The sequence below is a fragment of the Bos indicus genome, chromosome 19 (assembly GCF_029378745.1).
Source record: "Bos indicus isolate NIAB-ARS_2022 breed Sahiwal x Tharparkar chromosome 19, NIAB-ARS_B.indTharparkar_mat_pri_1.0, whole genome shotgun sequence".
NCBI lineage: Eukaryota > Metazoa > Chordata > Mammalia > Artiodactyla > Bovidae > Bos > Bos indicus.
This window is the reverse complement of record NC_091778.1, coordinates 34,025,535-34,052,942: the sequence shown is the minus strand read 5'-3', so window position 1 is coordinate 34,052,942 and position 27,408 is coordinate 34,025,535. Positions and strand designations below refer to the sequence as shown.

The 27,408-nt window shown below is 43.7% G+C and overlaps 1 protein-coding gene across 1 annotated transcript in view; it reads left to right on the top strand.

The window, feature by feature from the left end:
* The window catches only part of TEKT3 (tektin 3), a 34,646-nt gene extending 19,731 nt beyond the window's left edge, over window positions 1-14,915 (top strand). Inside the window, exons 5-8 of the mRNA XM_019982548.2 lie at window positions 2,604-2,747; window positions 4,378-4,600; window positions 6,700-6,854; window positions 13,053-14,915. Coding sequence (XP_019838107.2) covers window positions 2,604-2,747; window positions 4,378-4,600; window positions 6,700-6,854; window positions 13,053-13,269 — 739 coding nt within the window. The 3' untranslated portion in view covers window positions 13,270-14,915. The remainder of the gene's footprint in view (window positions 1-2,603; window positions 2,748-4,377; window positions 4,601-6,699; window positions 6,855-13,052) is intronic.
* The last annotated feature ends 12,493 nt before the right edge of the window (window positions 14,916-27,408 follow it).

The following is a 27,408-nucleotide window of genomic DNA, read 5'->3' as shown; positions in this document are numbered from 1 at the left end:
CAACAACCCACTTCATATCTGTACTTGGATGTTTAATAGACACTCAGACATTAAGCAAGACCTTCTGTGTTCTTCCCCACCCACCCTCAATTTCGCCCACCTCCACTGATGGCTTCCTGCTATTCCAGTGACTCAGCATCAGGTTTTTTTTTTTTCACCGATGTCTGATCTCCTAGGAGATACCCCTGGTTTTATCTTTAAAGCATCTCCAGAATCTAAGCCTTGCTCTCCTCCTCCCCGTCCCCCACCCCCGCCCTGTTGGTCTAAGCCACCACCATGTCTCACCTGGGTAACTGCACGTGTCTGCTAATGGGACCTCTCTGTCCCCTGAAGTCTGTTGTAAACCCCACATCAGAATGATCCTGTAAGAATGTGAGTCAGTGGTCTCTCATTCCATCTAAGAGAAAAACCTGACTCCCTCCAATGGCCAGTAAGGCTTTGTCTGGTCTGGTTCTCCCTCTGCAAGTCTTGGGTCAAGCACCACCTCCTCTAGGAGTCCTACCCTGACTATCCTGTTTAACATCATCACTCACATTCCTGGCCCCCTTTTCCTGCGTTGTTTTCTGAATTGTTCTGCTAACAAGCCACAGGATTTGTCTATTCCTTATGGGGACTGCCTGTTGCCTTGCAGTAGGATGTATGCTCCTCTGGGGAGGAGACCTTTGCTTCGTCCACTTTGCTTCCTGGGTGCTGAGTAGGCACTCTGTGATTATAGCATCTCAGAGCTCCCCAAGGGCTCCTCCTTCCCAGGAGGGTGGCCGCTGGGGCACGAGCTTGGGTACCGCAATTCCTGATCTCTTTCTGCACACTGGCTTCTACCAGGGAGGTTCATTTTGACTCTTGGTTTCTATCTCCTGGCAAACCTCTCAGACCTGCGGTGACCACACACTGAGGTCATTTCAGATGGAAGGAGGCTGACTCTGAATTCCTAATAACTCCACAGGGGATTGCTCTCCAGGAATAGAAGGGAAAGGTGTCAGGATGTAGAAGAGGAAAAGGAAGAAGGAAAGGGAAGCACAGATGTGGACAGATTGCTCCAAGCCAGTGTCCTGTCTGGGGTGGTTTGTGTGTTAGGAAGATGGGGGGCAGCCTGAAGGGCTGCAGATACCCAGTTATGTGTGCTCACACATCTTCTGCCCATAGCAGGGGCAGTCTGGACAGCGTTCTCATCACTCATATGTATGGACATCTCCAGGGGAAGCTCCTTTTTGTTTTTCAATTAGAGGATAATTGCTTTACAGTGTTGTGTTGGTTTCTGCCATACAGTAATGTGAATCAGCCATAGGTATACATACATCCCCTCCCTCTTGAACCTCCCTCACACCTCCCACCCATTCCCACCTCTCTAGGTTGTCACGAGCTCCCTGTACTATAGAGCAGCTTCCCACTAGCTAGCTATTTGACATATGGTAATTCAGAAAACGAAGATCATGGCATCCGATCCCATTACTTCATGGGAAATAGATGGGGAAACAGTGGAAACAGTGTCAGACTTTATTTTTGGGGGCTCCAAAATCACTGCAGATGGTGACTGCAGCCATGAAATTAAAAGATGCTTACTCCTTGGAAGGAAAGTTATGACCAACCTAGATAGCATATTCAAAAGCAGAGACATTACTTTGCCAACAAAGGCCCATCTAGTCAAGGCTATGGTTTTTCCTGTGGTCATGTATGGATGTGAGAGTTGGACTGCGGAGAAGGCTGAGCGCCAAAGAATTGATGCTTTTGAACTGTGGTGTTGGAGAAGACTCTTGAGAGTCCCTTGGATTGCAAGGAGATCCAACCAGTCCATTCTGAAGGAGGTCAGCCCTGGGATTTCTTTGGAAGGAATGATGCTAAAGCTGAAACTCCAGTACTTTGGCCACCTCATGTGAAGAGTTGACTCATTGGAAAAGACTCTGATGCTGGGAGGGATTGAGGGCAGGAGAAGGGGACGACAGAGGATGAGATGGCTGGATGGCATCACTGACTCGATGGGCATGAGTCTGAGTTGGTGATGGACAGGGAGGCCTGGCGTGCTGCGATTCATGGGGTCGCAAAGAGTTGGACACGACTGAGCAACTGAACTGAACTGAACTGAATGAACGTTTTGGTGCTACTCTCTCGATTCGTCCCACCCTCTCTCCTCCTCATGCTTCATCCACAAGTCTGTTCTGTACATCTGTGTCTCTATTCCTGCCCTGCAAATAGGTTCATCAGTACCATTTTTTTCTAGATTCCATACATATGCCTTAATATACAATATTTGTTTTTCTCTCTCTGACTGACTTCAATCTGTATAACAGACTTCGGGTTCATCCACCTCAGTTCAACTGACTCAAATTCATTCCTTTTCATGGAGTAATATTCCACCACATACATGTACCACAACTCTATCCATTTATCTGTTGATGGATGTCTAAGTTGCAGGGGAAGCTCCTTTTAATGGAGAAGCTGGATATTGTGTGAAGGAGCAGACTTTCATGGGAGGTCATGGGAGGGAGTGGGTGTGGGGATGGGGGTAGGGAGGGGGTAGGGGTGGTTCCCCACCCAGAAGGGCAGTCACACTTCCTTGTGTGACCTTGTTTCCTAAGCCTGAAGCTCTGTCTCTTTCTGCCTTTTAGAGCCAATAGAGCTGCCCAGCACGAGCTGGAGAAGGACCTGAGTGACAAGCAGTCGGCTTACAGGATCGACGATAAATGCCACCACCTGCGAAACACGTCGGATGGCGTCAGCTACTTCCGTGGAGTGGAGAGGGTGGATGCCACGTAAGTAGGCACAGGCTGCCTGTGACTTCCACGCCACTGAGTCCATTCTCTCCGTTTTCCAAAGGATGCAGCATACAGGTTAGTTGGAAGCCATGGGAGGACGCAGAAATGTAAGACTCAGCTGCTATGGACAAGTCTTCAGTAAGCTCACGTGTTCTGTGGCCACTTGTATCCTGTGATCTTTTGTAAAAGAATTATTTGTTGTTTATAATCCTAAGTATGAAAATAGCACCTGCTTGAGGCAGAAAACCTAGAAAACACAATTAAGCATAAAGAAAATAAAATGTTACCAGTATATTAGATGCCCTGAATGGGGGGGGGCGATAGGAGTAGAAGCTGAAAAATAGCTGAACGTTGAATAATTTATTTCCCCTCTTTGTTAGACTTGCCCTGTCCATGGTTTCTTTGCCAGGCCCCTGGATGCGATCTGGGATGGATGGTCTCTTCTCTGAGAGGACCTGTCTCTCTGCATCTTGATAACCCTGTGTTACCTTTGTGTGTGTGCTCAATCACTCAGTTCTATCTGACTCTTGCGACCCCATGGACTGTAGCCTGCCAAGCACCTCTGTCCATGGAATTCTCCAGGTAGGAATACTAGAGTGGGTTGCCATGCCCTCCTTCAGGGGATCTTCCTGATCCATGGATTGAACCTGGGTCTCCTGCATTGCAGGCAGATTCTTTACTGTCTGAGCCACCAGGAAGATATCTTAAAAATTCTCATCCTGAGTAAAAGATTTGTAACTGTGTGTGATGCTGGATGTTAGTTAGACTCACTGTGGTGGGCATTTTGCAATATATCCATAAATCAAATCATTATGTTGCACATTGGAAACTGATGTAATGCTACATGTCAATTCGAAGTTTAATTTCTGGGTTATGACATTTGAGAGACTCAGTTCACATTGCTCTCCACCAGGCCTGTAGCAATTCAACATTCCTACCTACAGGATAGGGCTTCCCTGGCGGCTTAGATAGTAAAGAATGCCTGCCAATGCAGGAGATGCAGGATCAACCCTTGAGTCAGGCAGATCCCCTGGAGGAGGAAATGGCAAACCCACTCAAATATTCTTGCCTGGGAAATCCCAAGGACAGAAGAGCCTGGTGGGCTACAGTCCTTGGCGTTGCAAAGAGTCTGACACAACTGAACGACTAACGCATATACCTGCAGGATATGAGCGAATCTGTTTCTAAACATGCTCACTGGAAAATAATTGTTTTCTTAGCTCTTTGCTGTTCTGACAAAGGGTCATTAGCAAGCTGTTTTCAGCAGTACTTCTTTGATTAGTCCTGAGGTTGAATAGTTTTTCGTAACACTTATGGGGCTGGTGAGACACCTTTCTAATGAATGGACATACTCACACCCTTCAGCAATCCTTTCTCCCCCTACCTTGGTAGTGAACTTAATACATGCTGTGGCTTTCCAGAGTAAGCAGTGAAACAAGGAGCAATTAAGACAGGTTTAAAAGGCGCTTTGCTCTGCCGTTTACACTTCATGCAATAAAACCAGAATCAAGTGATTTGGTTTTTGTTTTGTTTTTTTTTCCTTTCGCCGGATGGACGATTGCCTGCAGACCGTCTAGGCTGATGCATCATTGTTTCCGTTGTCTGGATCTGTTTCCTTTCTCTTCAGGGTCTCAGTGCCCGAGTCCTGGGCCAAATTTACCGACGACAACATTCTTCGCTCCCAGAGTGAGCGAGCCGCCTCTGCGAAACTGAGAGATGATATCCAAAACGTCCTGGTGGTGACAGCCAATGAGATGTGGAATCAGTTCAACAAGGTGAACTTGGCTTTCACCAACCGCATTGCTGAAACCGCGGATGCGAAAAATAAGATTCAGACTCACCTGGCAAAGGTAAGCCTGGTACTGGGGGGTGGGCACCACGGCTGACCTAGAGAGACAGGGCAGGGGCCCTGGGACCACAGATCTCCACCATAAGGCACACGACTTCCTGGCCATACAGGCTAAAGAAAATGAGAACCAATAGGAAGCACACCATTTATGTTAGCCAGGTAGCCAGGTGTCAGAATGAAATTGGAATCCACCAGTTTGGGGAGCACAAAGAATGCACTATATCGTGAAAGGCTCCGACTATTTAACAGTTACAAAAATATTATTATTAAAGTTTAATGAATTACTGTATGTAACTAGCAAGTGAATTGGTAGGGATGTTTTCTGTTAAATTATTTCAGCCCCCTTTTATTTCTGGAATATAAAACCAAACACAGGAAACTATTAGGTGGTTCAAGATGTTTCTGATATTGAACTTTTTAAAGTGCTTTTGTTTTATAAGGACAATAAAATGAAGGATTTAGGCAGAATTCGTGGGTTTCAAGATAAACAAGGAGCTCTTATATTACTTAGTTTCGGGCTTGGAGCTCTTATTATTTCTGTGGATTATGCTGTATATAGTTTTCTGTTTCTCTTTTTAAGAATCTTACACTGTTGGTTGTGTTTCTCTAAGGAGGTACTATTTGATTGAGGTCGCCATTCTTCCCAGGCTGTAAGAATTCACCTTCCCTTCTCACAGTGAATTCTTTGGGCCACAAACATTTGGGCCAGACAGCTTCTACTTCGGAGAAGGGCAGAGAGATGGATGAAAGGTAGTTTTTGTTCCAGGAAGCTTATATTTGTAGAGAAGGTGTGTGTAACTTGAAAAGCTCACACACAATTAAAAACAATAGAAAATTCCAAGTTGTGGTTGCCAAATAGCCAATAAAGAAATTGTTTTCGGGGTTTGGAGAAAGAAGCGAACATTCAGGTGGGGCAGTATCATGAACAAAGCCTCGAGAGGGGGCAGATCAGGGGCTGAGTCAGGTCTGTAAAGAGCCTGGTCTGGCTGTCATGGACAGTGTGTGTCCTGAAAGAGAAGCTTGGAAAACTAGCTGGAGCCAGACCGTGGATCTCACTGATGGGAAGGGTTACGACTCCCTGGGCATCTAAAGGGGAGTGAGAGGTGATCTAGAGGCATGGTCCCCTGGCCAGTGAGAGATCATCTAAAGGCGTTTTAGAAAGTGACAGGATGGAGTCCCTTTGTTCAACAGATTTTTATTTACCGCTGTATTAAGTTTGTTCAGGCTGCCATAACAAAGCACTCAGACAGGGCGGCTTAAACAACAGACGTTTATTTTCTCACAGTCTTGGAGGCTGAAGTCTGAGGTCAAGTTATCAGTAGGGTTGGTTTCTTCTAAGTCCTCTCTCCTAGACTTGTAGATGGTCACTCTCTCCCAGCATCATCACGTGGTCTCCCCTGCATGCATGTCTGTCTCAGTCTCTTCTTTTTATAAGGACACCAGTCGGACTAGATTAGGACCAACCCTAATGACCTCATTTTAACTTCATTACCTCTTCAAGGGCTTCCCAGGTGGGGAGGGATTCAGGTTTAGGTAACTGGGGCAACCCTTTTCTAAGGCAAAATGAATATAAATTTGGGCTTACCAGACTGCCAGCGCTCCTCCCTTCCATGGAGAAACCCCAAAGCTTGACCTTGACTTGCTTCAAGGCAAATCCTCCGTTGGCAGGAAAACCTCTTTAAGATTAGTGAGAAGAGACAGCAGGAAGATAAAGACTTAAGGGCATACAAATTTGGGAGGGAAGTGGGTGCCCTCAAAGTTCCTGGCCCCCCTTTTCTCTGGGTCACGTACAAATGTGCACTAGTCAATGTCTAACAGCCCGTGATCTGGGGAAAGGAGGACAGCGAGCTTGGGTTTGCAGCATTTGCCCATTTCTGTGGTGTCAGTGTTCACATGCCACGTCTGGAGGATGCTCTCTGGAGGGTGCGAGCAGGTGCCGTACCTCCCACCACAGGTCCCAGATGGCGCTGAAAGGAGGAGGCCCCCAGAGAACCCCTGTTCCCAGCAGAGGACAAGTCTGGGTCCCAGATGCACAGGGTGGGAAGCAGGTTGTTGGTGGCTTAGCACCAAAGCCTCAGGCATTTGCTTCTCTTGGTACAGACTCTGCAGGAGATTTTCCAGACAGAGATGACTATTGAATCCATCAAGAAGGCCATCGTGGAGAAGTCTGCCTTCCTGAAGGTGGCTCAGACCCGTCTGGACGAGCGGACCAGGAGACCCAACATAGAACTGTGCAGAGACATGGCTCAGCTGCGGTGAGTGGGTGGCAAGAGGTGGGGAGGACCAGGCTGGGGTCATGGTGATGGTGGGGGGCGCCTCCTGGGTCTGCTTGGGCTCTTCTGGGGAAGCCCCCAGCCTGCCTGCAGCTCTGAGCTGCTTTCAAAGGCGTGTCTGCCAACTCGGGGATGTGGGGGAACCTAGTGATGGTCGTGGTGCCGCAGACTTTTTTGTTGTCATTGTTGTTCAGTCACTAAATCATGTCCGACTTTCTGTGACCCTATGAACTGCAGCATGGCAGGCATCCCTGTCCTTCACCATCTCCTGGAGGTTTCAAGTTCATGTCCATTGAATTGGTGGTGCTATCCAACCAGCTTGTCCTTTGCTACCCTCTTCTCCTTTTGCCTTCAATGTTTCCCAACATCAGGATGTTTACCAGTGAGTTGGCTGTTTACATCAGGTGGCCCAAGTGTTGGAGATTCAGCTTCAGTATCAGTCCTTCCAATGAGTATTCAGGGTTGATTTCCCTTAGCGTTGACTGATTTGATCTCCTTGCAGTCCAAGGGACTCTCAAGAGTCCTCTACAATACCACAATTCAAAAGCATCAATGCTTCAGTGTCTAGCCTTCTTTATGGTCCAACTCTTATATCCATACATGACTACTTGAAAGACCACAGCTTTGACAGGAGCCTTCTTTAAAGTGTCAGTAATGGTGTTAGTATTTGCAGCTTGAGATGATGATAAGTTCTCGAAGTGCAGAAGTTGGTGATGGATGCACAAGATTGTGAGGGTACTAATGCCGCAAACTTAAGAGCTGGGATGGTAAATTCTGTGTTATGTATATTTTACCATGGATAGAGAAAAAAGGAAATGACATCAACGCTACATACAAGAAAAGTGTTAACAAACATTTAGCCTCCTTCAGCAGATGGAGGACGTGCTGGGTTCCTTTACATCTGCCTAGAGTCTCTGGGGTTTCCAGATTCCTGTCTTGGAAGCAGCTCAGAGGTTGGCCACTATGAGCTTCTCAGTCCCCCGGACTCATAAGAAAAGGGACTTTGGGCACCAGCTCCCCAGACCCCATCTGTCTGCTCTCACCGCTGCTCTCTTTCACCACTTTGGGGAGCTAATACCTGCCCTGGTCCTTCAGAGCATCCTTAGGATTCCCTAAACCTCAACAGCTCATCTCAGCTCATTTCAGTTTGTTCTTGTTCTCAGTAGAACTTGAAAGCAGCTGGTCTTCATCAAGCATCTCCCACATGTGCCCGGACACTAGGTATATTTTATTCTTATCATTTTAACTTGGAAGATTCCTTTTAGATGGCCTCATGTGGACTTGGCCACCCTCACCCCCATTCTGGCTTTATTTCTAATTTCTCAGTACCAGTCTGTCTGCCTCTTTCTGGATTTCATTATGGCTCTTCTTAGGTCTTGAAACAATTTGTGTAGAAGCAAGTCAAATTTATAGCAACTGGAGGAGCGATGGGGCAGCACTTGAACTTGTGCAGAGGGGAGAGGCCACTGGCCTTGTCATCTGCCCTGCTCCATGATAGAGTTCCCTTCTATCTAGGGACAAAAGGACTCTGAGCTCTTACCCAGGGAACAAGCAGGAGGGTGAGGCTGTGTGTTCCCCGGAGCGAAGGAAAGGGGGCGGGTCTTTTTTATTTTTTAATTGAAGGATAATTGCTTTATAGAATTTTGTTGTTTTCTGTCAAACATCGATGTGAATCAGCCGTAGGTATACATATGTCCAATGTGGGGGGGGGGCAGTTTTGTGAGGCCGGAAATGATGAAGATGATAAAGGTGGTGATGCTGACAATCACCATGAAAAGTGTTAGTCACCCAGTCAAGTCCGACTCTTTGCAACCCCCTGGACTGTAGCCCACCAGGCTCCTCTGTCCATGGAATTCTCCAGACAAGAATACTTGAGTGAGTCGCCATTTCTTTCTCCAGGGGATCTTCCCGACCCGGGGATTGAACCCAGGTCTCCTGCATTGCAGGCAGGTACTTTACTGTCTGAGCCACCAGGGAAGCCTGACAATCACCAGGGCCATTGTCATTTATTGATCTTATTCTGTGCTGGGCGCTGTCCTGCACACTTTACCTCCTGCATGATCTTCACCTTATAAATAGGGAAACTGAGGCAGACGTGAGCTGAGTGACGTGGCCTGGCTGGCACCTGCTGGAAGGATAGTTAGAATCCTTGTCTGTCTGCTGCTGAGCTCCGTTCAGCCAACCCAGCGATTTGCTTCTGCTTCTCTTTCATTGGGTGGGGCCCCTGGCACCCCCAGTCCTAGGCCTGAGCTCCTCTGGCTTCTGGATTGCCATGGGATATCTTAGCCGAGCACAGGCTACATCTGGCTCTCGGAGAAGATGATGAACCTGAGGCTCACAGAGGAAGCATCACTGCAGAGCCCCCTCCACGGGCAGCACGCATGTTGTCTGTATTGGATACTGAGAGACGGGCTCTAGACCACATGCCACTGGCTTTCATCTCCCGCAGCAGCTGCCTTTCTCTCAGTGGAGGTGTCGTCTGGCCATCCCTTGGAGGAGGCCACCCACCCAGGCCACCTTTATCCAAGTGGGTTCCACAGAACCCCGACTCACACACAGCCCATCTCGGAGGATAAGTGGGCCTCCACTCTGGAGGCAGCCAGTCGGAAGTGTCTGCTTATTACAGGAACCTGGTAGTGAGTGGGGTCACACCCATTTGGCCAGTAGATCATGAATTGTGGTTTTATGCAAATATTATTAGGAAAAGCTGAGCTGCAGTTTCATGCTCCGACAATTTCTGCAAAGTCATCGAAATAGAGGCGGGGCGAGAGAAATTGTCCAGGCTGCCATCAGACCAGCCAGGGTTGCTTTCTAGAAGGGCTTGGGTCATGGTCAAATTTGACTTTGCAGTTATCAGACAGTGAGGTGTTTACAGCCACTTCTAAGATGCTGAATGCATTTTCCTCTTTTCTTGCCCTTCCTGGCTGAGCAGAATTTGCTTTTTTTTTTTTTTTTCCTTTACTTCCTGGCGACCCTGCCATGTGTCTATTTCCTCTGCTCCTTTACCAACTTCAGGACAAAACCTGCTTTTGTTTCCATAAAGATTTCTTGTTAAAATATCGTTGCCAAAAATATGGTCCTAGAGGAACAACTGTGGGATTGAGGATGATTATTGAGGGAGGGGATTATTTTTCTTTTTCATCGAGCATTCTGAAAGCAGCCTTTGGCTGTCTGGGTGAAGAAAACATAAGAACCGTGAACTCAGGGGAGTAGGGACAGAGAAGAAGTGCTGTTTTCATTTCAACACTTTGCTTTGCATTTGAAGTTTTTCTAAATGGGTTCTTTCAAGAGCAATTCTAAACATTCTTGGCATCCTTGGTGGCAGGCCAGACCAGGCTCTGCTGTACTTCATCTTGATTTTTTTTTTTTTTTTCAAACGATGGTAGTTTTATTTGTATTTGAATGCAAACTGTTTTTCAGTTCTGTGATTTCCCCCAGAAGGAGTGGTTCCAGCGGAATGGCTCTCTGCCATCTGCCAAAAAAATAAGGAAACTGAGAGGGGAACGTGGCCTTGAAAGAGGAGGAAAAATGTATTTGTAATGGCGCAAGTTGAGAGAGGCGTAATACCTCTGCGCTGCCTTCACACAGCAATAGGGAAACAAGGATGCTAGCTGCCTGCATTCTAAGTATCTTTTTAAGAAATTGTATTCCTTTTAAGAAATTGATATTTTAATGTGTCTTTCTTCAGAAGATCTCTCACAGATAAATTTCCCACTAGACTAACATATTTGGCTTGGAGGAGTAAAGACTCATATAATCCTGCTCCGTCCCTACCTTCGGGTTCAGAGTTCCTTTTGAAGCAGTGAAAACAGTTCAGTGAAGGATGCGAGACGAGAAGCAGGCCGGTGTGATTATAAACAACGGGCCCTCGTAAATCCTACCACCAGCCCTATCCAACAGTCTCTCTGAAGACCTGTTTCTTTGCTAGTGGTATTGTAAACCCTGGGATCTTCAAAAAATAACTTAACTTTTAAAATCCAACTTGACCTTAACAACAGCAACAAAATATGCTTTTAGCTCTGTTCTCAGATGCTGCATTTACTGATTTTAGACCAAAGGAAACTTTGGCACAAAAGTTTAATTCCTCCCCTCCCCCTTGCAACATAAGAAAACAGGTTAGGTTCTCAGATGAAGTCATGGTGTGGGTGTGCACAGGCTTGTCGTTGCCTCCATGAGCCTTTTGGGGGTGCTTTGCAGTGACCCCAACCTTGGGATGGCTGCAGGAGGCTCCCAAATAGCTTAATGTTTTCAACCAACATTATATTCTGAGTCTCTTTCCCCATGTGCATGCATGCTCAGTCACTTCAGTCATGTCCAACTCTTTGGGACCCCATGGACCGTAGCCCGACATGCGCCTCTGTCCATAGGTTTCTAGACAAGGGTTGCCATGCCCTCCTCCAGGGAATCTTCCCGACCCAGGGATAGAACCCACGTCTCCTGCATTGCAAGCTGATTCTTTACCCACTGAGCCACCAGGGAATCCCAAGGCAAGAACAAATTCTTTTGTAAAAGGTATGACTGTGTAGTACCCCATCATCCAGCTATGGTGTCTGTTATCATCAGACATTGATGTTATTTCTTCTTGTTCTCACTTAATATTATTCAACACAAGTTAACACAATGAAGAAATCATTCTTTTATCCTTCTATGTCAAACTCTTCACTTTGTTCAAATTCATGAGTAGGAGAGAGTGCAGAGGCCAACTTCCCTGCTCTCTGCTTCTGGATGCTGAGCGGGTCGGGCAGGAAATGGGACCCAGTTCTTTATTATGGTTGTCAAGTCCCCTGATTTCCTTCCATCTTCCTGGATGACCGTGCTGTGTATAAACATGGATATGTGCCTGCAGGGAGGGCAGTTCATCAGTCCCTGGGGTGTTTAGTTTCTTCAACTGTAAAACAAGGAAACGTGGCTTAATGACCTCTCACATTTATTTTTCAGTTGCAAAGTTCTGTGGAGCTATAAGATGGCCTTGGTATAACGATTTAAACATGGTCTAAATATTCTTCTATGATCATGAGATCATTTTCTAGCTCCAGGGATGTCCCCATCCTATTTGTTTACTGTCACTCTTCTCTTTAGATTATGGTACATTTTAGTTAATTTCATGCACTCCAGTCTCCTGATAAATGAACCTCCAAATAAGGAAAACTAGCTTTTAATCGCTGGTCAAAATTTGATGAATTTGGAGTTGGTGTTTTCACTGGCTTCCCAGGTGGCTCGGTGGTAAAGAATCCGTCTGCCAATTCAGGAGACACAGGAGATGTGGGTTTGATCCCTGGGTTGGGAAGATCCCCTGGAGGAGGAAATGGCAAACCACTCCAGTATTCTTGCCTGAAAAATTCCATGGACAGAGGAGCCTGGTGGGCTACAGTTCATGGAGTCACAGAGTTAGACACAACGGAGTGACTGAGCGTGCATGCGTGTATATATATATATATATATATACACATACACTAATGCAGTCAATAAATTAATTATCATTATTATTGTCATTTTGTAACCTGTTTCATATTCTTTCTCTTGACTGACCATGTGGTCATATCCTTTGGATACTATTGGCCAGGTCAGACTGTAAAGGAGTCCTTGCTTAATTGTTCTTTGGGAAGAGAAAAGGCTTCTAAATATAAATACAATAGAAGAAATCACAAAGACATCTTACTAAAAATTGAAATCTTACTTTTAACAAAAATATCATAAGCTGATTAAAAGTCAAAAACAAATTGGGGAAAACACTTGCCAAATTGTTTTTGCAGAATTGCAAATGCCCAATAGACATTGAAGAAAGGTTCACTGATAATTAAAGAAATGAAAATGAAAACAATGTGGATTAAAATAATTTGAGAGGGAGATGCTAGATTTTTTTTTAATATAAAATCATGCTTTTTTTCCTATCAGTCTTAAGGAAAATGTTTCATGTTTTTCATCAGCAGCACAATCAGAACTGCAACTTGTTTCATGGCTCATGTAGCTGATTTCATGCATTGTCATTTTCATGTTCTCTTGGGTTTTGACATTTCCTCCTGGTCTCATGCAACTGCGCACCGATACTGTTTCCCGTGTGACGTGAAGTAGTTCTGAGGTTGGGGTGACCGGTGGGAATGCAGTAAGCACACACGCCCCCGGTGGAGCAATGACCAGCCTGACCTCTGCTAACCTAACGGGCGCCTCTTCCCCACGCAGGCTGGTGAACGAGGTGTACGAGGTGGACGACACCATCCAGACCCTGCAGCAGCGCCTGAGGGACGCGGAGGACACGCTGCAGTCGCTGGCCCACACGAAGGCCACGCTGGAGCACGACCTGGCAGTCAAGGCCAACTCCCTGTACATCGACCAGGACAAGTGCATGAGCATGCGCAGAAGCTTCCCCAGCACCCTGCGCCTGGTGGGCTTCTGTTAGGTGCTCTCCCCGGACCAGATGTGGCGCTCCCGGGACCAGGCGGGACCAGGGCCCTGCGCCTGCGCTTATGCAAGGGATGATCTGCTCACTTATTAAAGGATCGTATTTATAGATACGTACTGGGGTCCTGTCTTGGAGAACCCTTTCTTTGCATCCAAACCTTCATTCTCTAGATTTACTAGGCTCCTGAGCTAGATAAATACAATGTAACAGACTAGGTAAGAACATTTATTTGTATTATTCCTCTTATTCTGTGTAACATGAATGGGCTGGAAAGGAGAAGTGTATTTCCTCTGAGGCGTGGGGACAGAGATCCTGTCCTGGCAGGTGGGTTTTGAGAGAAGGAGAAAGGTTTCTGGGAAGGTGGTTGTCCGGGTTCTTGGAGCAAAAAGGAAGCTGGAAAAACAGAGTGCCTTTGGACAATAGTAAGGGGACAGTTGGCTGTGATTCCTAATGGAGGGCGTGTATGAAGAAATAGGATGGGTGAGACGCCTGGAAGTGTTGGGGGAGGGTTTCAGTTCCATGTCGATTGGGGGAACAGTGGACATCTCTGGGTGGGGACATGTCCTTGTGAAAGCCATGACTGGGGAAGGAGAGTCTTGAATTAGAGAGATGGCCGTGGAAACCAAGAGGGGAGAAACGCCAGACATGGTGCAATGAATCAGCAGGACTTGCTCACCTCACCTGTGAGTGCAGAGCGTCCAAAAAGGTGACAAAAAGGTGCTGATGCTGGATGGACCAGTAAATGGGACATCACTTACATTGTAGGAGGTCCTGCCTTATCTCAAGGGTTGTGTATTTTTTAAAAAAACTTTTTGTGTATTACAAATGAAAAACATTTGCTGAATACCTGTTTTGGAAAATAGGGAACACACACACACAGAACCCCTGAAAATTGCTTTATTTTCACAACACCCAGAAATAATCACTGAAGCTTGTTAGCATTTTATGGTACATGTTTCCAGTCCTTTTTCTATTACAATATATGTACATATAAAATTTATTTGCATATATAGGTAATATGCAATGTTTATGTTTATTTACAAATATGTATAATATGTAATGCTTGTATTTAAATACATGATTAATAACATTTTGGATGATGCTGCTGATTGGTAATCTCATTTCCTTATTCAAATGGGTTTCTGTCATTAGCTGTTAATATACAGCATCATTTTTTAAAACCTTGCCTCAGTGTCTGTAAAAACAATAAATACCACTCGTGGAAATATCAGAAAACACAGACAAGGGATAACAGAATATTTCCCTTTCTATGGCTGATTTATTTCACTATGTTATCACTTATATGTGGAATCTGAAAAATAAGACAAACAATGAAATTAATAAAACACAAACAGACTCACAGAGAATAAACTAGTGGTTACAAGTGGGCAAAGGCGGGGGGAGGAGCAAGAGAAGGGTAGGGGATTAAGAGGTACAAACTATTATGTATAAAATCCATAAGCACAGGGAAATATAGCCTTTATGTTATAACTTTAAAGGGATTATAATCTGTAAAAATACTGAATCACTGTCATACACCTGAATCTAATATAATTCTGTAAGTCAACTATACTTTGATAAAAAAGAGAAAGTACAAATGAGCAAAAGAGAAAAATAAAAACCTCCAATTACTTTTAAACTAACTAGATGTTTCGATATACATATATTTTATTTCTGTGATTTTGTGCACATTTTCCATTCAGAAATGGAATTCCCAATAAAGGAGCCCTTATAAAGCTGAAACTTATTATGTGACTGACTCCATCCCCAGAGCCTTGCTCACCTCAACTCATTTATGCTTTTTCCACTTGAAAATGTATACTCTTTCCATGTCATTTAATCCCTTTCCACAGCATCATTTTGATGGCTTTTTAATATTCCATTGTCTTGAGTTTTTAGAACACTTTATGTCCTATCCCCCATTACTGGATATTTTTATTGTGGCTGACTCTTCTTTTTTAGTTTATTTTTTAATAACTGTTTTTTTTTTTTCTCTTTTCGTTCCACTGTGCAGCTTGTGGGATCTTAGTTCCCTGACTAGGGATGGGATTGAACCTGTGCCCTTGGCAGTGAAAACATGGAGTCCTAAACCCCTGGACCTCCAGGGAATTCCTCTTTATAAAAAGGAGCTTTTCTTTATAAAAAGGTAGCCATGACTGAATCTTGTTAGTGAAATGTCTGCAAAGTTGCAAACATCTTTAATATTTCCCTTAAGTTAAGTTCCTAGATATGTAATCATTACATCAGAACTCAGGCACACATTGGGAAAGGCTTTTACGGTATTTTGTCAAATGGTGTTCCTGAGAGAATGTGTTACTTAGCATCCCTACCACCAGCGCATGAGAGGGCCTGACTTTCTGCATCTTTCCCATCACAGGAAAGTGCTCCTATTGCTTTCACATCTCATCTTTGGAAAATGATGACGTAGGACATTGTTTATTGGGTCCTTGACTTTCTTTGGTCAATTGCTTGTCCTTGTTATTTGCCTGTTTCCCTCAAGGATTTATCTTTTCTTCATTTGTTTTTAAGAGTTCCCTGTATATCCCGTGATACATATTTTCATCCTATGTGCTGAACATATTTTCTTTTGGCTGCACTTGCTCCGCGGTTTGTAGGGTCTTAGAACCTGGGCCCCAGGCAGTGAAAACGCTGAGTCCTAACCACTGGACCACCAGAGAATTCCCAAGAATATATAGTCTTTTTTAAAAAACTTTAAACTTTTTACTTTGTATTGGAGTATAGGTGATTAACAATGTTGTGGTAGTTTCAGGTGAACAGCGAAGAGACTTAGCCATATACATACAGAACATACATTCTTTATATGCCTCTTGTGTTTACATTTTGCTTATAGTTTTTAAAGTTCAGAGGGTGAACTGTGTAGATGTCTCCATTATGATTTATTTCTTTGGAATTACACCAGGAAAGCTCTTTCTCACCGCAGGATTATTTACTTATAATTTCTTCTAATTCAGTTCGTGACTTCTTAAGTTTCACTTAACCATCTGGAATTCAATTTGATATGATGTAGAGAGCATGCTAGCTTTGAATCCTTTGATCTAGAAACTCTGAAATGGGAAGATGAAATTATGGGGGGTGGGGGTTGGGGAAGGACGTCTCTTCTCTCCTGTTTCTCGCTACTTGCGTCTTGCATGCCCATCTCTCTCTCTCATTAGCATCTTTTCCTGCCTGAGTTCTTTCTGCTCTGTCCTAACCGCTGTCTACTAACCCCAAGTCTATTTCTCTCTCTCTCTCTGTTTCCTAAAGTTTTTCCTCCAGCAATTCTTGGTTTAGTCAACCTCACAAAACGTCTCAAAACGCTAGTAGGATTGACATAAACATGATAAGCTTGTCCTCGTGTTATTTTCGTAGTCCCAGTATATCATTTTAGACATCAAATTGTAGGTTTCATCATCCTCCTTTTGCTTCTAATGGAAACAAAGATATATGCGTGCCACCAAACACTTAGCAATTAGAGTAATCAAGTGTTGGTGGTCATCATTTTTAGACAATGGTGAGAAAAAACATAAATTCCACATGTCTCTTATTTGTTGTGTGTTTCGGGAAAAGTCTTGCCTACTTTTTCCATGAATTATAATTTGTTGTATTTTTTTGAGGAATGTGTGAATATGGAGTCCTTTTACTTAAACATATGTTCCCAGGATTACAAGAATGTGATGGGAAGAAGACGCAGTTCAGACATAGGAAAAGGCTAGTTTTCTTGTTATTTTGGTAAAGTGTGGGCAAGGCAAAATTCCACAAATAAACATTTGGTTTCTGGTCTAAATGTCACAACTACTTCACCAGGGCAAATATTCAAACACAAGGACCCACGAACAGCCAAGACTCACAGAGCGTGATCTTGTGTAAGAATCCCAGGTCTGCAAATATCAACACGTGATCTGGCCTCGTGTCCTCAGGCTCAAACTGTCTTTAATATTATGTGGCTTTAAGAAAGGCTGTGGAATGTTAAAGGCTTCCACCCAGCCAAGCATCATTCCGATTTAGAAATGTGTGTAACTGCCCCTAAATAGCCAAGTCACCTATAATTTTAGTAATTTCCTTTTATGTCCCTGGAGAGTGTTGTCATAAACACCTCGCCAGGCATTTTTGAGTCTTGAGTTCATGCTGTAAATAGCTGATGTGGGGTCTAGTGCTCAGTTATAATTTTTGTTTTGCCCTGAAAACGGGGCTGGAGTCCTTCCTTTTGTGTGCGGGGCTGACCCAGTGCAGGAGGAGGTGGAATGGTTCTCATTGATGTGTCCCCTTTGACCTTGTCAGTGTCCACTCCTCTAGCCCTGGCCCTTCAGCTGTTCCTAGTGGTGCTAGACCCAGCATTGTTGAGATTACGCACCCAGCGTTCTACGCAGGGTGCCATGATGGTATTTCCTGAACCCTATACCTTCATGCATTCATGGGGAAAAGAGACAATACTTCATCTCTTCTCCAGGGGTGGGAAGTCTATCTGATCTTGAGGACCAGCTCTAGACCACAGTTGTGCTTACTCAGAATGTTGAGAAGGATTCTGGGGCCACGTGTGTGTTCACACAGGTAAGAATCTAGACGTCGGAAGGGGAGTCTAGCCTGCAGGGGCCCAGGATGAAGAAGCAGCAGCACAGACTCTGCAGCCTCTGCTCTAACACTTCTGACTTCTCCCTCAACCCAGATCTTTCTCTTCTGACATCAGAAGGATTCTGTTTTGTGATTGATGGCTGGTTCCCTGGGGACCATGCTGTTCACTCATTTTGCTGGAAGCTAATAGAAGACCCTTTCCGCTGCCAACTCTTTCCTTTTAGCAAAGAGCTTCTAAAGAGCTCATCAAGACCAAAAAGCAGCTCCAGTGACACCATGGTAGAGTGAGGAGGGAACTCTGACTGTTTAGAATAAATTAGACGTTATCAAAGCTTGTGGTGGTTTAAAGAAAATTATTTTAAGACCGACGTATTATTTTTCCCGACAGATATTCATGAGGATATAATATTTTGAACAATCAATCTCATCAATATTAGTGAATTAATTTTGCCAAAATATTGCAAAGTCCTAGATCTAAACTTCTTTGAGTATATCTTTAAATAGAATTTAAGAACCATATCTGAGTGTATACTCTGTTTTACAGATAGAAGGAAAAAAATCTCAAACAGCTTGACAGAAGGTACTCAGTTCTAGGAATCAAGCTCTTCTAGCATCCTGTTGGCAATAGCCATTGATACTGATGGACTGTAGAACTGCCCTCCATGTGCCTGTGTCTTTGACAGCATGTTTTTCCTTAAGAGTGTTCAGTTGCAAATGGAAAACGATTGTGTTTTGTGACACCGGCATTTTAGTGCTAGTTAACTAAAATAGGTTCTTTCCCGTATGTGTGCATTTTGGACTGTCTTCTTGAGCTGGAGTTATAGCAACAGAAATAGCTAACTTCCTCTAGACAGAAAAGAGAATTTAGAAGTAGGTCCCTCCCTTTCTCACCTTGGTTTGGTTTCTGTTCATCTTATCTTGAGGATTTTAAGACCCTTAGCTAAGGACACATTTTTCTTTGTTTGCAAGGAGCTGAGGATACACAGGAATGTATTAATAAAATGGGTACTAAGCAGTGTGGAATAGCAGTGTTAGGGAATGTAGAAAGGGCTCTAATTATGAAATTTAGAGATAAGGAGTCAACAAAAACCTCAAACCTACCGATGCAGAGCTACCTAGGGAGAATTTCAAGAGTCATTTGAGTTCTGGTTGGTCAGTTGAGTAATTACCTTCTTAGAGAAGTTTTGAGATGTGTTTATTGTTCAAGAAAAGAAACAAGGTACAAAAATTTCATGGTCTAAAGGTATTGAAATCATAGAGTCTGTTCTCTTATCACTGTGGAATTATGTTAGAAATCAATAGCAAAAGTTCAATAGCTAAGTTGAAGATCTCTCAGTAAGTGGCACATTGCACTTGCAAAAAAAGAAAATATGTGGGTTATTTGCAGTTCATTCTTTATTCATTCACTGAATCAATAGATTTCTACTGAGTTCCTTCCATGTGTTTGTGCTTATTGAGCTCTGGAAATAAGACAGTAAACAAGATTGACATGGTCTTTGCCCTCATGGAGGTGACAGCCCAGTGAATTTGACGGGCCACCCAATCAAATTTAAGAATTAAGAACCCTTAGTTCTTAACAAAGAACTAAGCTAATTATGACAATTTATGAGAGGGATTGAACCTTGGGAGGCTGTCTTGAAATTGTGACATTTAAGCAACTATCTGAAAGGGACAGGATCAATGTGCAATGTGCTGGGGGTGGGAGAGCCCACAGTGGTACAGAGAAGTGCATTTTCAAAGACCCCGAACATTTGAGGAGCTTCATACAGGGCTTCTCTGGTGACTCAGACAGTAAACAATCTTCCTGCAATGCAGGAGACCCGGGTTTGATCCCTGGATCAGGAAGAAGCCCTGGAGAAGGGCATGGCAACCCACTCCAGTATTCTTGCCTAGAGAATCCCAGGGACAGAGGAGCCTGGTGGGCTATATAGTCCATGGGATCACAGAGTCAGACGTGACTGAGTGACAGCACTAACATAAGAGAGTTACAAATGGGCAGGGCTGGCTTCATAGGCACGAGACCTGCACAGTCACTCAAGGCCCTGGACTCAGGGGAGCTCATGCTTGGGCCAGTGCTCTGCTGTCACCATCTTGAAATTCTTAATAATTTTTGAACAAGGAGCCCTGCATTTTCATAGGTGGTCCTGGCTGTGGGAGTTTGATCTTGACCCTACTTGTGATGTGTAACCATTGGAGGGTGTGACTCAAGGAGGGTCATCGTCTCAATTCCTGAAGGATGCTCTGGTTGTGATGTGAAGACTGGAGGGGAGTGGTGTCATGGTTGTTTCCCTTTAGAAACTTACAGTACAGCTGGTACAAAGAACCTGGCCAAGGGGTGTCCTTTGAAGAGGATCCTGAGAATTGAACAGAGGGTTAATAGGTTAACAGGACATTTCTGAGTTGGGAAAGGTATCATTTCTCATATGTGTCCTCCCAGTCTTCTTTTCTCTGGGCTAAACTCCATGTTTTTGCCTCCCAACTCAAGCTCAATTTCTTTCTTTTCTTTCTTTTTCTTTTTTTTTTAACTCAGAGAAAGATGTATTAAAAGCCATTTTTGAACTCTAAAGTACCATACAAATAAAAGGTACTGTTATTATGTTTCAGATTATAAGAGGAATAAATCTGATTTCTTCCCAGAACTTCCTTCCAACTTTCCAGTTCTTCATATCCTTTTTAAAGCACAATGCTTCAGAATTTAAGATGTTATGCTTCTGAAGATATTGGCCTTCTTTCTATCAATTTGATTTTTATTTTTAGGCATCTTTTAGGATTTTTTTCCCCCAGTAGTTGTTACAGCTAGAATGCAGGCATAGGACCTTGGTTCTGAGATTAGATATAGGAGCTGGAGAATTCATTGCATTTGTGAAGAGTCTTTTCATGATAGGCTGTGTCCATTCACTCTGCCTCCTGTGATCAGGCTTCCATTTCTGTTACTTCACCAAAACATTTCTGTTTAAGGCCAGTAATCACTTCCTTGCATTCATCAAGCTCAATTTCTTAAATCGATTAAGAAGCTTAAAGATCTGAACACCACTGTTTCCCATTTGAAGCCTCACAATACTTTGGGGGAGCTGTGCCATAGCTTGAGTTTAATGCTGCAGACTCTCACATGAGGTGGGGCCACTTTCCCCTCTTCCTCCCTATGACTCAGTGAGCTCAGATGACTCCCAGATGGTTCCGATGAGGTTTCTCAGTTGCTTTTCTGAATCTCCGCTAATCTAATTCCTCTGAAGCCCTGGAGTGCCTCTCACAGACACTGACCATCTCTTCCATTCAATGCAGCCGTGTTTCTGCTGTCCGTGAAGCTTCTATTCCAGGCATTTCCCATAAAGATTATCTTATGACATGTCTGCCAGCCACAGCATCTTCTTCTTGTGCTGTATTAACTCTCAGCACTGTCCAGTAGAGGTTTCTGCAATGATGGAAATGTCCTATGTCTTCTCTGTCCAAAAGAGTAGCCACCAGCCACATGTGACTCTTAAATACAGAAAATTAACACCACTTCAAATGAAAATGTAGGGCACTGGAACTCAGGAAAGCTATTTAGTGGTTCAGTACCACAGAATTGGAAGAGGACAAATCCAGATGAAGCTCAGACCTTCTGACTCTCAGGGATCTTTTCTCTGTGTTGTGGCCATGTGGTCTCTATTTATTTGCAAAGCTTTATAGAGCATCTATTAAAGGTAATTGCAGGTATGGGGATGCCAAGAAATAAAATAGTTTCATTGGGTCAAAAAAGGGTGAGCAATGAGAAAAGAGAACCACTTGGTGACCTCTAAGAACACAGAAGAAAAAGGGAGGGTCCCAGTGTTTACCTCCAGGAGCCTAGAGGTGTTGCCACCACCACTCTACAAGATGGGCCGTGTTCTGCATGTGTGCTAAAGACGGGGCTCCCAATCCCGCAGGTTCCTCACTGTCTGACACACTCAATATCCCACTGGCTAAGCCACTTCCTGGTGGACTTCAGGGTTTGTAGGGAGTGAGGCTAAGGGCCCAAGATCACACAGCTACTGAAACCCAGACCCTTTCAGGCCAAATGTTAACTAGGGTGGCAATGGGTATGGATGCTGCCAAGTAAGTTTGTGCTCTTACTCTGGTGGTCCTGAGTGCCAGGCTGAGAGATTTCGATTTGAGCTATTGGCAGCAAGAGGCCAGAGAAGCTTCTGACGAACTTCTCAGTGGAAGGTACCGAGGAAGAAGGAAGAATACACTTGTGGTGGTCAGAATGGAAAGATGGGAGAGCTTCTAGGAAAACCACGTGTTGAGGTTTTTTCTCATTAAGGGCTCCTTTCTCCCACACCCAGAAGATGTCCAGAGCTGCTGGGGACAAAGCAGGAGTGCAACACCCAGAAAAACACAAGAAAAACACAAGACGGTGCAAGTTTCTTCAAGATAGGAAAACGTTGTTCACGTTTGCAAGTATAGAGAAGCCAAGGAAGAGAGGAAGAAATCAGACAGACTGGAGGAGTCAGATTGCGTATATTATCTTCTAAAGAGATGAGTTACTTGATAACAATTTTAAAGTTACTCTAAGGTAAGACTTCTCTAAATGTCCTTAAAAATCTTTCAGCTATTTTTATTTATTATTACAGAAGCAGCATTTTAAAACTATAGTAATTAAAGCTGAGATAGGCAGACAGATCACTGAAACAGAAAGTCCAAAATCATGCCCTTATATATGTGGATCTAATAAAATCGATGCTCCATAATGGTAGGAGGGAGGATGGATCATTCAATAAATAGCAATTTGCCAAAAAAATTAATTTAGGTTGTAATTTAGTAAGACAAATTAGTATAAATTCTAGATGACTGTAGATTTTTAAGTATCATGAAAGTATACACTCTCTGTATCTATTCAAACATCCAGAAGAACAATAAAAGTGAAAGTCAAAAGCTGGGAATGATCAGTGAACATTTTCTCATGCACTTTTTGGTTGAACTGAGTTTTTAAATTTTTCTTTTTTTTTCTTATTTTATTTTATTTTATTTAACTTTACAATATTGTATTGGTTTTTGCCATATATCAAAATGAATCTGCTACAAGTATACATGTGTTCCCCATCCTGAACCCTCCTCCCTCCTCCCTCCCCATACCATCCCTCTGGGTTGTCCCAGTGCACCAGCCCCAAGCATCCAGTATCATTCTGTGACATCATTTTGGTTGCAGTTTTAAGATGTTGTCTACCCAACAATGTCATCTCTCTCTTCCTCTAATAATGGAAAAAAAATCAACAGGTATTGGGAAAGAGTCAAATTCTTTGCTATTAAGTCATTTATACCAGGAGAAGAAAATGGCAACCTACTCCAGTATTCTTGCCTGGAGAATTCCATGGACAAAGGAGCCTGGCAGGCTGTAGTCCCTGGGATCGCAAAGAGTTGGACCTGACTGAGCGACTAGCACTCACTTATTCATTTATACCAATTGTCCATCTCCTGAAAAATCCTCATGAATTTCCAAATATATAGTGTGATCAGATCAGATCAGTCGCTCAGTCGTGTCCGACTCTTTGCAACCCCATGAATCGCAGCACGCCAGGCCTCCCTGTCCATCACCAACTCCCGGAGTTCATGCAGACTCATGTCCATTGAGTCGCTGATGCCATCCAGCCATCTCATCCTCTGTCGTCCCCTTCTCCTCCTGCCCCCAATCCCTCCCAGCATCAGAGTCTTTTCCAATGAGTCAACTCTTCGCATGAGGTGGCCAAAGTACTGGAGTTTCAGCTTTAGCATCATTCCTTCCAAAGAAATCCCAGGGCTGACCTCCTTCAGAATGGACTGGTTGGATCCTCTTGCAGTCCAAGGGACTCTCAAGAGTCTTCTCCAACACCACAGTTTAAAAGCATCAATTCTTCGGTGCTCAGCCTTCTTCATAGTCCAACTCTCACATCCATACATGACCACAGGAAAAACCATAACCTTGACTAGACGAACCTTTGTTGGCAAAGTAATGTCTCTGCTTTTGAATATGCTATCTAGGTTGGTCATAACTTTCCTTCCAAGGAGTAAGCGTCTTTTAATTTCATGGTTGCAGTCATCATCTGTAGTGATTTTGCAGCCCAGAAAAATAAAGTCTGACACTGTTTCCACTGTTTCCCCATCTATTTCCTGTGAAGTGGTGGGACTGGATGCCATGATCTTCGTTTTCTGAATGTTGAGCTTTAAGCCAACTTTTTCACTCTCCACTTTCACTTTCATCAAGAGGCTTTTTAGTTCCTCTTCACTTTCTGCCATAAGGGTGGTGTCATCTGCATATCTGAGGTTATTGATATTTCTCCCGGCAATCTTGATTCCAGCTTGTGTTTCTTCCAGTCCAGCGTTTCTCATGATGTACTCTGAATATAAGTTAAATAAACAGGTTGACAATATACAGCCTTGACGAACTCCTTTTCCTATTTGGAACCAGTCTGTTGTTGCCCTGGGCATCACTGAGATGGGCTTAAGAGATATTATCAGTGCCATGAAGTAATGTTTTTTAAAAATCCAAACGCTCATTCCTAAATTCAAATACTCATTTGAGTGCCTTTTACTCAATACAGTCTATTGTAGAGAATAAAATCTTATACCTCCTGCTGATACCTTCACACCCTGTGTCAAAAGGCCTATGCTGAATGGGCACCGCTTGATTTAAATTTCCAGTTTGAGCATCTTCCCTGCTTTACTGCGTCATGATTAACACACACACTGGTAATCCCAACATTTATTTTCACCAGCTCCTTCTCTCACCACACCTACTTAGCTAGTGTTCCCAACGCACATTTTCCAGTCCTCAGCATGACTCACACAATAATTGCTCACTAAAATAAATACCTCTTCTGTACTATAAGTTTCCAACAGAAAAAGTTGTCAGCTTTTTCTTCCTTGAGATATTCACTCATATTTCAAGTGAGTTCAAAAGTTGGTACACCAGGGTTTTATCCAACCACAAACCAAAAACAAACACAAGCCTTACCACCAGCCTTCATGACGTTGCTCTTTCACATTAGATGTTATTAATACAGGGCATCATCCATCTGGTGTCCACTCATGTATGGATGTGAGAGTTGGACTGTGAAGAAGGCTGAGCACCGAAGAATTGATGCTTTTAAACTGTGGTGTTGGAGAAGACTCTTGAGAGTCCCTTGGACTGCAAGGAGATCCAACCAGTCCATTCTAAAGGAGATCAGTCCTGGGTGTTCTTTGGAAGGGATGATGCTAAAGCTGAAACTCCAGTACTTTGGCCACCTCATGCGAAGAGTTGACTCATTGGAAAAGACTCTGATGCTGGGAGAGATTGGGGGCAGGAGGAGAAGGGGACGACAGAGGATGAGATGGCTGGATGGCATCAGCGACTCGATGGACATGAGTCTGCATGAACTCCAGGAGTTGGTGATGGACAGGGAGGCCTGGCGTGCTGCGATTCATGGGATTGCAAAGAGTCGGACACGAATGAGTGACTGAACTGAACTGAACTGAACTGATGAATAAATCCCATCACTACACATCAGTCAGGTTGAGCTAAGTTATGCTGCAGTAACAAGTGAGCCCCTGATCTCACTCAGCAAAGTTTGTGACTGGCACGAGGCAGTTGAAGACTGCTGTACATCATCCTTACTCTGAGATCCAGGGTGGCGAAACAGCCACTGCTGGAACATGGACAAGTCCTGGCAGCAGGCTAGAGAGAACTCTGAAAATTGTTTATCCACCCTTTTTTCCAGACTGAAGCCGGTCATGTGGCTGTGCCTGACTTCAGAGGCAGCTGAGAGATGCAGTGCTGTCAGGCACGCAGGAGGCAGAGAACTAGCAATGGGTAGTGAATGCCCTAATGATTTCCACATGCTCATTTGACTTACTCTCTGAGTACAAATGTGTCAAAGGCTATGAAATTGGTTTTGTGAACTTTGGGAAAATATTTTGACTCAACCTGTTGATGCTTTGGAGAAGGCTTTGAATGTTGGCTTTGAAGTTTTAGACTTCTTAGAGAAAAAGATTCCATTGAAGACTGGAAAGCAGTATTTTGTGGTCATTCTAGAAAAAAAATTGCTCAGTGGGTTTATTAAAGAGGTCACTGGTGAAAAATGATGCAAAATCTTCATACTCCTATTTAGCGAAGTTTCTGATCAGGACAAATCAGTGCAGAAATAGAAAGAAAGAAATTCCTTCATCCAGTGAAATCCAATTTAAAAACTCACTTGTCAGACTTTTTATTCAACCCTCCAGTTGGAGTTGTTTGTAGGAAATCTGTTTTCCTATCACGGCTCTGGCGCATGCAGATTCATAGTCTATAGTTAAACTGTACTGGAATCCTCTTTCCTATTTATATTTATGATGCTATTCTGAGCTCTAGTATTTACATTACTATTTTCAATATACTCTTATTCTTAACAAACCACCTTGGAGCCGTTGATTCTTTTCTGTGAACCGAGGATTTAAAACAGCAGAGTGATAACAAAAAACAATGACAAATTTTTGAAAAAAAAATTTAAAGAGAAAATAAAATGAAGTTCTTAAATGAATTAGGTAGATGTCCTTGAACAGGATGTTCAGTAAAAGTTGACTTGTGGAAATAGTATAAGCAACACTCAGTACCCCTAGAGACAGATAATGTAGAAAACTTTCTGTCTTTATTTTTAGGAAATGGGGACGATCTGAAAAGTTCAAAGCTTGTAGTTCCTCAGAGAATATGATCCCCCATTCTATCAGACAATGTCCTTCTCAATACCTCCAACCAATTTGTGGGGGTTTTTTGGCCTTTATTGCAAGAGATGCCCCAATTATTTTAATTAATCCTCCCTTTAACCTTCTAATTATCATGGTGTGAAAAGAGGTTGGGAGGGACATTCTCTCCTCCTGCTATTTATTATATACACAGGTCTCACTAAACAACAGAGAAACATTTTCATTTGCATGCTTCCTTTTTTAATGGCATATTGAGTACACCAGTTCAGAGCCCAATATCCCAATGCAAAGTGTGGGTAATTAGAAGAGGGTTCTCAAGCTTGGGATCAAAGACAGGGGTCTCTCACTTCCTGGCTTTTACCCCAGAATTGAAATCTGGGACCACATTCTCAGATGGCAATGGAGAGAGAGAGAGGCACGGCCTTGAAAATTCCTGACTCAGTTACTGACTTTTCCCGCCCTGTTCTATTTTATTTACGTGTTTATTTGGCTGCTTTGGGTCTTAGGTGCAGCACATGGGATCTTTCGCTGGGACACATGGACTCAGTAGCGGCAGTGTGTGGGCTTAGTTGCCCCCTAGGTATGGGGGATCTTAGTTCCCTGACCAGATATTGAATCCACGACCTCTGCACTGGAAGGTCTGTTCTTAACCACTGGACCACCACAGGGAAGTCCCTCAGCTACTGTCTCTCACCCAGGAGTGAGGATAACTAGCTGGCCTTACATATAATCCCCTGAAAATACCACAGTGTGGGCCCATGAGCAGTGGTCTGAACCCAGTGACCCCAGTGCCATGAATGAATTTCATGTTCGATGGGTCAGTGATCCCATTCTTACCTGGGGGAAGGACCCTGGGAAGTGGGAGAGAAAAGTCAGCCAGGGTCCCTTTAAAAGTTGTCTATAGGGAGGAGA